Source organism: Eurypyga helias, unplaced genomic scaffold, assembly GCF_000690775.1.
Source record: "Eurypyga helias isolate BGI_N326 unplaced genomic scaffold, ASM69077v1 scaffold2411, whole genome shotgun sequence".
NCBI classification, from domain to species: domain Eukaryota; kingdom Metazoa; phylum Chordata; class Aves; order Eurypygiformes; family Eurypygidae; genus Eurypyga; species Eurypyga helias.
The window spans coordinates 22,351-32,197 of NW_010231343.1; the positions used below are offsets into that span (position 1 = coordinate 22,351).

At 36.4% G+C, this 9,847-nt stretch overlaps 1 protein-coding gene across 1 annotated transcript in view; it reads left to right on the forward strand.

Moving 5' to 3' along the window:
* The first annotated feature begins 3,089 nt into the window (after window positions 1–3,089).
* Window positions 3,090–9,847, forward strand: part of FGF14 (fibroblast growth factor 14) — a 109,419-nt gene continuing 102,661 nt past the window's right edge. The window contains exons 1-2 of the mRNA XM_010161021.1: window positions 3,090–3,102; window positions 6,500–6,610. Coding sequence (XP_010159323.1) covers window positions 3,090–3,102; window positions 6,500–6,610 — 124 coding nt within the window. The remainder of the gene's footprint in view (window positions 3,103–6,499; window positions 6,611–9,847) is intronic.

Here is a 9,847-nt window from a genome sequence, read left to right on the forward strand (position 1 = left end):
TGCTTTCAAGAAAAGCAACCAGTTTGCAGAACTCCAACCCGCTTTCATAGTTTACCAGGAAATTTCATAAACGCTGTGGAAGTGCTGAGGACAATGACAGCGCAGGAACGTAGGAGGACTCTGTCTCTCTTAAATGCGCTCTGAAAGGGAGGTTCTGCGGGAGACGAGCTTGTTATGTGAGGCATGAATGGACAAAAAGTAGAGTTAAAGATAAACACTGAAGTTGAGCGCCCTGTAATCATCATGAGGACAGAAAAAATATGTGAGCACAGAGAAATAGGCTCACAAAGCCATGGTGTTTCAGAATAAGTACTATTATTACTTATGGGAACAGGGAATAATGGAAGCTATTGCTTTTCTGTGTTCACATTATATCCTTTTCCCCTCTGTCCTAAATAGAGCAAAACTTTCCCTTAAACATATTTTTCTTTCAAGTTTTTAATTAAATCTTAGTTTTCTGGTGTGTATCATGAGATATTGAAAACATTATTATTAAAATCAGAGAGCAATAGCATATAAATGTCCATATTTTATTACTTCCTATTAAAAATAAGAAAAAGTAACAACAACTTTGAACTTTGAAATATCGAGACACTGGGTGACAGGACAGTTAAAATAATAAAGAAGTTAGGAGTGAATAAAACTTTTAAACGCAAGAGCTCTATCATAGGAACACCTGAAGAGTTTAATAACGAAGGAACATTATGGTTTTAGATGTCTATTTAAGTTTTTATCACCTTTAAATGAAGTACAAAATTCTGTAATTTGAATTCCCCACTGGCTATGGACTTGCTTTAGGAAGCTTGCTTTTGTGATTGTGTAACATGCATATCAGAGGATCCTGTACTCTTATGTGTTGGAATGGCAATGCAAAACTTGCCAAACCAAGGCAAAAGGAGTATAATGGCATCATCTGTACTGCCTGTACCTATTAGAGTACTCTTGCAATTATATATACATGGTATGGTTGAGATAAAGAGAACTTTTGGAAACTGGGAAAAGCATTATAGCAGGAAGTGAAATGCTTGAAATGAGAATCAAAAAAGAAATGCCTTTTTAGACAGGATTTGGTCCCTCCTTCTGGAGCTGAATTGCCTTATGGAAAATGTTTCTAAAATACTAAATAATACTGACACATGTTTAAAGTTTTGAATAGTATCCAGACATTAATCTGAAGCACCAATAGGTTTCTGTGCAGAAATCAGTGAAAGGCTGCCTTGGACTGTGATCTAGTGGATGGGCTCTAATCCTGCCTGCGGTGGGTTGTTAATTATTGTACAAAATACAATGGCTTCAGCAAGAGACTGCAAGAATCCCAGTCCAAAACTCCACACAACGCTATTGTCAGGGTACTGGTGTGTGAGAAGTCAGGAAAAGTGTTCTTTTACACCTCCCAGGCCTTATGAACTAACTGGGAGATGAGTTTGGAGTGGGTGAGACACTCTGTGCTTTGGGGTGGTATTTTGTTTCCCAACTTCACCAGAAATGTGGGTGTTGCAGCATTTTGGAAGTTTGACATTTTTTTAATCCTAATACAGATTATAGAAATTTCTGATCTTTCGCATAATAGATGAGGGAGAATATTCCTAAAAAATGCTGTTTATAACATTAGCAAACAAGAAATGACAGTAGAGTCATGATGACTACTGGGCCATCAGAAATCGAAAATAAAGATGACTGATTTAGTCTGGACCACCATGAGTGGTACTTTTAGTACTGGAATATTAAAAAGTAAAAACTGCAGGAGGGAAATGGCAAAGAATAAAAGGCATGAAGGACATGGAGCTAGCATTTGTTAACACAAATGTTTGATGCTATGCTTTCTGAGCAGAATGTACCTCTAAATCCTCTAAATAATGGCTTTCATTTGACTTGTTGAGCAACTCATTTTGTGACAGGCTGGGAATTGACTGGATAGCGCAGTTTATTCTCTGTAAGAATGTGAGGTGATGTGAGACGAACCCACCATTAAGCATTTGCTTGTCAGCTCAAACAGGCTTTTATTTAGTACCTTTACTCAAAAGAGGGGGTAAGTAAATAATGACAGGCAAATAAAGGCTTCCTATGGTAAAAAACAAAAATGAAAACTCCAGTGGATACTAAGGGATTCATTTTTCATAGTCTTAAAACACAGTGGGCATATTCACCATTGTTCTTTTAGTATTGTAAATTCATCTATGTCTGAACACAAAGGTAAAAGACAATACCCATATTTAATGAGTTTGTCCCCTTCTTTACTTTAAACCTATAAAATTTCTGAAGAGATCTGTCCTGGCAGCCTGTGTAGGTGGGGGAGAAGATGCTAAAACCTTCTGTTTGTGAACAGAAATTCTTCTTAATTCAAAACATAAAGTGTCATAATTGTTCTAAAGCAAAAACTGCACTCAGCCTGTCATGAATTAATGCCAAAGCCGTTTTTCTCTCCAAAGGGAGAGAAGACATCTTAATTGAACTCTGCCTTTGTTGAGGACATCAGAAAAGTTACCGACACAGTGTGCGTGCAAACTGCAATCACGCATCCTGCCATCGCCACTGACAAGAAAACAAAGCAATAAAAGCAGGCTGCAAGTGGCTGCTGTCATGAAGGATGCTGTGGAAGAGAGGCTTGAGGAGCTGTTGCTCTGTCCATTCAGTACGCCTTTGAATCTTTAGTGACAGCCACTAATAACTACAAGTCAGAATAATTCTTTCTGTGGTGGGGCATTGCAGGCTTGACACACTGAACTATTCAACGTCGGAAGTCAAGGTGCAAAATAAGATCGATAAAAATCTTTAGGAGATGTTGAACTGTCCTTTGATTTTGATCCAAGGTGAAGCTTGCTGAGGTTTTGGTGTGTGAGGTTTTTTTGTTTGTTTGTGAAGTCGAGTTGTTTAAAATTAAATAAAAATTGTGTTTTTCACATTATTACCCCACTGTGACAGCTAGGACTTTAAGAGAACTAGTAGCAAAATAATAAAATCATGAGAGCTAGGAACTCTTTGGTGAGGTCGTCTGCTCTCATCACCTTTGTTTGTGTTTTATTGTTTTGCTATATTCTCTTGCCACACCCTTTCTCTTTCATGTGGGGAAAAACAGGTGTGTGGGGGGTATGAAAGGTAAGAGTAATTGCTTGTCTGTCTGTCTGTATCACTGTGCTGGGAGTTTAAAAAACATAATGTATCCAGTGCACCCATGGACAGGCAGCATCAATCTTCTGCTGCTATTCCTGGGCATTGCTGGCCGCTCCTGCTTTCTAGCAGGCAGTTAAAAAAACCAAAGTATGGTCAAGAAGGATTTGAGAAACTAATTTGTAAAGCATCTGAAGCTGAAACTATTCCTGTAATATTATTAAGAGGCAAAGGGTAGATAAAACAGTATAGAAATACAGGGAGTAGCGTTTTTCTCTTCACTGCTTGCTGCCCAGGTGTATCAAAAAGGATGTGAAAGAGTCATTTATCTTTCTGCAAGGAGAAGAGAGAAATTCCTTGCCTGACAGGATTGTCTGCTTCATCTTGGAGATACTTACCTTGAGGCTGTATGGAGTAGTCTTTTTGACTAATATTGCTTATTATGACTTGCATTCCGATTAGCGAGTCATTTCCTACAACTCCACCACTAAATCTGAGTTGCTTTTTTGGTAAGATCAAAGAAATACCATGTCACATTGTCCAGTTCCCCCAGGTTTTTTGAGCACTGTTTAGATAAAACATTTAGTTGCTCTGTACTTTGATTTGTAGACCTGAAGTGCTGTGATGTATATTAAATCAATATTATGATCAAGAACTAGGAAAAATGCATGATTAAATTATTTCTCAGGAATAAAAGTTTTAATCTTGCTAAGGACAGGTAGGAATTTAAAGTAGAAAAGATATTCTTAGGTGGGTGGGTAAAAAGATTTCTAATAATACACAGGAAAAGAAATAAAAAGAAAGTTTCAGTTGTTACATTTCATGGGGGAAAAAAAAAGACGACCTTTTATTTGCCATTTATTAGTCTACAGAGATCCACTTTGCACAATGAAGATATTAATTAGTATCACAATATAAGTAGTAAATTCCAGTTTTCATTGGAACATTCTAATGAAAGAACCATGTTTTGTGACAGTTTTGTTCAGTTCTCTGAGAAATGAAACCATTAAAACTGTACACAAGTGGGTGGTAATACATGACTGGGATGCTCTGGTCTCATGCTGTAATAGTTTTGATTTTGCTGTGTTTGGACTTGAGTCAACAAATAAATGGGGGATTCATACCATGTCTCATCACACATACCTGGAAATAGTATCTGAAATGCATACCTATCCACCAAGTTATTTTCATTCAGATAGTATCTTGGATAGCTCGTAAAGCAGAGTTAACTTTAAATAATGCTTTTGGTGAAAAAATGGATGATTCTGCAATTTCTTGTTAGAAAGTAGATTTTATTGTGAAATTAAAAAAGTTAATAGATGGCGTATGAAAACCAACTTTGAAAGTCTCTTCTAAGTTTCACAGTTTTCCCTTGAAGCAGTAGATATAAACAGCTGGTCATAGTGAGTTGACTGTACTTTGCCTTCCTATGATAGTTTTTTGAGCTAGAAGTGATCATAAAGAATCCTTTATTCATGATTCATTGGGTGTAAAAACTGTTTTTCAAAATACTGTTATTTTTGCTGTAAATACTTTTTAAAGATCTCTTTTTAATAATTTTTAAAAAATATTTTTCTTTGTTCTTTTAAGATGCCACTATAATATGTGTAAATCGAGCATGTTTAAAATAGCCAATTTAGAAATGTCCATTGAAAGCATGCGTTGATAGGAACAGTGCCTGTGTAAGAGGAACTCACTTTTCCTTTTTAAATGATGAAAATACTTTTGAGTTGCCTGATGAAGTTGATTGAAACAGGACATTCAAAGAAAATACAGCTTATTCTGTTTATAAATTTTTAAAATATTTGTTTCTGATTACTGTTACATAAAGGCAGAGGAACTGTTGCTAATGTAAGATTTCACAGAAAGCTAAATTTACAGTGAAAAGAAAAAAAGTTGTAAAGTGCTTACATGTTGCTCATCAAATGTTTGTTATTTATTTATTTCAATGCCTTAATAGTCTTTCTGTGTGAATATTTATAGTAACAGTTGTAATGATATTTACAGTTTAATCTTATATTTTCAATTTAGGGTTTTGGTTTGTTTTGTTTAATATGACTTCGGGTGTTTAAGAAAAAAACTTAACATCTTCATAATCATTTCATGGAACTGAGCCGCTACAGAAAACTTCAGAGCATTCCACTCAGAGGCAGGGGTTTTTTTTTAGTGTTTATTTTCACTTCCCCTTAGGATACTGCCAGTAACCCAGCATAATTGATTGTGAGAGCAATTATACACAAATTCTAGGAGGATTTTATATTCTGGCCACAGGGTTTCATGGAATTAATTTCTGTCTTCCTCAGAAGTTCACCTGTTTATTGTATTACATATCTGTCCCAAATTCTTTATGATTTTAGTTCATTATTGTGGAACTAGGCATGATACGACATAGATGCTTTTAATGCCAATGTCCCCACAAGTTTATGTTCTGGCTGCCTGGAGTTAGGCCTAAAGTTTATGTTTAACAATATTGATACCAATATCACACAGAGGTTGTGCTGTTGATGTTTTTTAAAGTGTGACATCCTTCTCAGCACTGAACCGGTTTTGAAGAAGTTTAATTTGTGATTTGGTGAGGCACCATCCTTGCCATGAATCATAATGTTGTGGCTTGGCAACCTCTACCCAATTCTTTGCAATTTTCATAAATGCAGGGTATTAAATAGGGCAGCTTAACTGTTCAGCTACCTGAATTTCCCATATACTTTTAGCTTACTATGTTTTTTTTCAGTTTTTTTCAGGTTTTTTCCTCTGTTGAAGGAGGGTTGTCTTGCCTTGGCTGTGGGTGTTATTCCCTGGGAGGGTGGGAGAGGGCAGATGAATTGTATCCACTTCTAGATAGGTCAAATATTTTGGGAACTCTTCAGATGGGACTGTTACAAAATATTGTGTCAGATAAGTTTATCACTTTTGGTAGTGAGTGAAAGGAGACAGACCTTTTCTACCAACCATCCTTAATACTTAGGTGAAGTATTGTAAGTTGCTAACAAAGTATCATAAGTTACTGATTTGTATGAAACGAGTGAGGGTTTTAAAATGTTTTGTTAGTTTCTGGAAGGCTCTATATTTGTTGCTAAAGTCCAGAATTTTTTGCAGGGCTTAATCTGTTTTAAGTCTTCTGACTATGGCTGTTAGCGGTGTTCATTTTTCTGTGTTTTACCTGTGTTAGTTATAACGAAGGATGTTGGAGGCAGAGAACAGGACACGCAACTGGCCTAATAATACTCTGCGGCAAGATTTTTCTTCATCTCCATCAGGACCAATCCTGTTGTAGTACTTACTTTTAAGATGGCAATGCTGCTTCACCAAACTTCCTCCTACAGTGAGAGAAGTAGGGATAACTCTTGGAAAAAAGTTTTGAGGCTAGTGACAAAATATGTTTGTCTTTCAGATCCCCAGCTCAAGGGTATAGTGACCAGGTTATATTGCAGGCAAGGCTACTACTTGCAAATGCACCCCGATGGAAGTCTCGATGGAACCAAGGATGACAGCAGTAATTCTAGTAAGTGACTGCCCCAGGGGAATGTCTTAATCGCACACGCAGATTGCATCGCTCGAGTGCGTACGCGCAGACACGGTGTTAATGTCTTTGGAAGGTTTCTGAATGTGTTTTGTTGAAAGGAGGAGGGTTCTGTCCATTCAAAGCCTAATGACCGCCAGCATGGCTCGTGCAGGACATTGGCCTAAATGTATTCCCTCTGAAGGGGAAGGCGTAAGAGCCCATGGACCTCAGGGGTGAGATATTTAGGCCTATGGTTGTCTTGGGGTAATTTTATAAAAACAGTAAAATTATATCTAAAATATTGTTTTTTTAAAAAAGCTGTATGTCTTATTTTCAAATAAATTAAAAAAAAAGATATGGAAATAAAATTGTTTGAAAAATCTATCATATAGGCCCTGATTCAGCAAAGCAAATAAGCATATGTCTAATGTTCAAAGTCCTGCTTAAAACACATGCTGAAGTACCTTGCTGAACTGGGGCTAAAGATCGTACAGTCCCTATATCAGAAACAGTTCCAATGGTTTTAAGAGAATTTCTGCCCATGTAAGGATTGCAGCAGTGGCAGTTTCCATAATTATTTCAAACAAAAGTGGTCTTAAAAGGCCATGTGGCTCACTGCTTTGGTATTCTTTTCCTCTGATATTGCCACAGATTTTCATTCAAAGGGCATATATATGTTTGATAACTTCAGCTGCAAATGATAATTAAGCAAATCTGTTCTTACTCCAGAAACAGTTGATTTTTAATTTTCTGTTTAGCAAAGAACATTTGTATTTTGATTATTATAATGATAATAGCATATTTAAGTAACATTTCTGTGTGATGTTGAGGTCTATTGTAAACTTTTTAACACAAGATTTATCTTCATATAATGCATATATAAATAAGCCTTTCACTTCCTCAAAAATGTTGGAATTAGGCTATAGAAATTAAGGGATTTATGGTTTCTGCATTACTTTGATTAGGTCTCTGTTTTATCTGTTATTGCACAGCTGTAATTTTTAACACATTTCATCAACAGATACTGTGATCTTCTTTTCTTCTTTTTATTTTTATTTTTTTTTAGAATTGAGAAAAATAATTGATTAATCTATTTTGATGTATAATCCTCTGCTTGTTTTCCAAGTGTGGTGTTTTTTTTTTTTCCTCCCCTGTTCCTTGTTTCTTTTCTTCACTCACTGTGTCCATCTCTCATGCCCACTTCTGCACTGGACTAAATACTAAGACATTGTACAGAAAAGATCATTATTGCTTTTTATAGCAGCTTTGCCTATATGAGGTCCAAGAAAAGTGTCAGAGTGTGAGCGAGTATCTCTCTCCCCCTCTCCTCTCTGCCCATCTCTCTCTTATTTTCAGCTTCAGTGAGGAGATGTGTATGACTGCAACAATTTCTGATTTTTTTCATGTTGTTTCTGGGATTTTTTAAAGCTTAGAACTCTGGATTTTAAATCTTTGCAAAACTAGACCATGGTGCCTTACTTGCCTCTTCACTGTTGTCAGCTTTACAAATCCTCTTTTTTTTTTTTTCTTTTTTTTTTTTCTCTCCCCTCCTTCCTGCCTTTCTGGTTTTCCATCTGTCTGCCCATGTCTCCTATTATTGTTGTTCCAAAATGCAGAATGAATATTCTGTATTATAAATATTCTGAAATACAGAACTTGTCCAAACTCAACCAAATACGAGATAGCAATATTACATGTTTTGGATAAATACTGTTTGATAATATTGTATTTTATTTTAACTTGATTTTTAGGCAAAAGATAGGGTTTTTTTGGTAAAGGGATTTGTTTCTGTCTTTAACTGCTGTGATTCACTGTTTGTTTCTTCACTAGTGCAATTTTACAATATTGTTTAGTAAAGCCAGTTTAGGCCATAAAGATGTAAAATTAATGTGTTTGCCAGGAAAGCATATAATCTCCATCTTAGATTTTGCTTGTATATATGTATCAACACTATAGTAAGAGCTGAAAAGATTGATCCATTTGCTATATTCATTGGTATATGAATGTGTATATTTCTCTTGAGATGTCAGTCTTTCTCCTCATTTCTTTTCCTTTTACAGTCTATTTCCTTCCATTTCTTGTTGAACTTTGTCTTCTATTGCTTTTCTTTATTGCAGCATATTTTCTTTTTCATTTTCTTTTGTAATTTAAACCCATAATTTTCGCATGGATAGAATTTCTAGTATCTTTTGTTTTGTGATAATTTCTGTCTGAGGCTTACTGGTAAATAGGTTTTGGCAGCTGCCAGAGGGGGAACATCCTGCTTCTGACCATGGAGCTAGCAGGCTGCCCAGTGGGCAAAGGGATGGAGATATATTAGCTGTCAATAGGACAGATAGTATGGTTACCTTGGTAGTGAGGATGAATTCCACTTGAAATGTGTTTCATAAAAATGGAGGAAATGTAGACTGCCAAAGGTTGTGCGTCTCTGCCAGGCTTCCGCTCATCTTCTGCACTCTTCACTGTCCTTGAAGCCTGTGACAGAGTCCTCCTCGTGCATTGACCATCTCAGTAGCTGGGTGTCAGAGAAGACTGAGTGAGTAGCAAGGGATAGAGAAGTGATTTCTTATTTGTCTTCAGCAAGAAAACTGTTTGAAGCTTGGTCATGCTGCTACTTTTTGTGCTGTTGCAATCTATTCTGAGTCAAGCAGTTAGAGGGGTGCTTGAAGTTACAATTCCCTCAAGTGCATGTATCATTTTTTACTCTTTTTATATGTATGTCAGCAAACATCAAGTTGCACACTACTGGAGTCACAGTATTATAGAGCGGTAGCGCAAAGTAAGATTATGATGAAGACTGTTCAGGTCGAGTGGTTCTGTTTACACCCATTTTTTGTTTGTCTTTAAAGTTTCTTAGTAGTCTCTTCAGCATGACTTTTTGCTTCTATTTGAAGTCAAAATGAGTTTTACCAGTGGTTGTCAGCTGCTATCATGCAAGCCTTAAGTTTCAGTAAAAGCTGGAGTCTGCAGAGATAGATGGCAAGATTTGAAATGTATCACTGAGCATAAACCCCTGCACAAAAAATAATAGAAAGATGTGACTGCTTGCAATTGCATCCCAGAACGTACTTTCATCTGCTCATGTTGGTGGCCATGCTACTAGAACCTGACTTAAACAGACTAATGGGCTTTGGTTCAACATTTTAATTTCTTCTTAGATCTTTTCCAACTTAGTGACGTATTGTGACAGAGTATGAATTAATGCACCTATTGGTGAACAGTGGAGAGTTTCCTGCT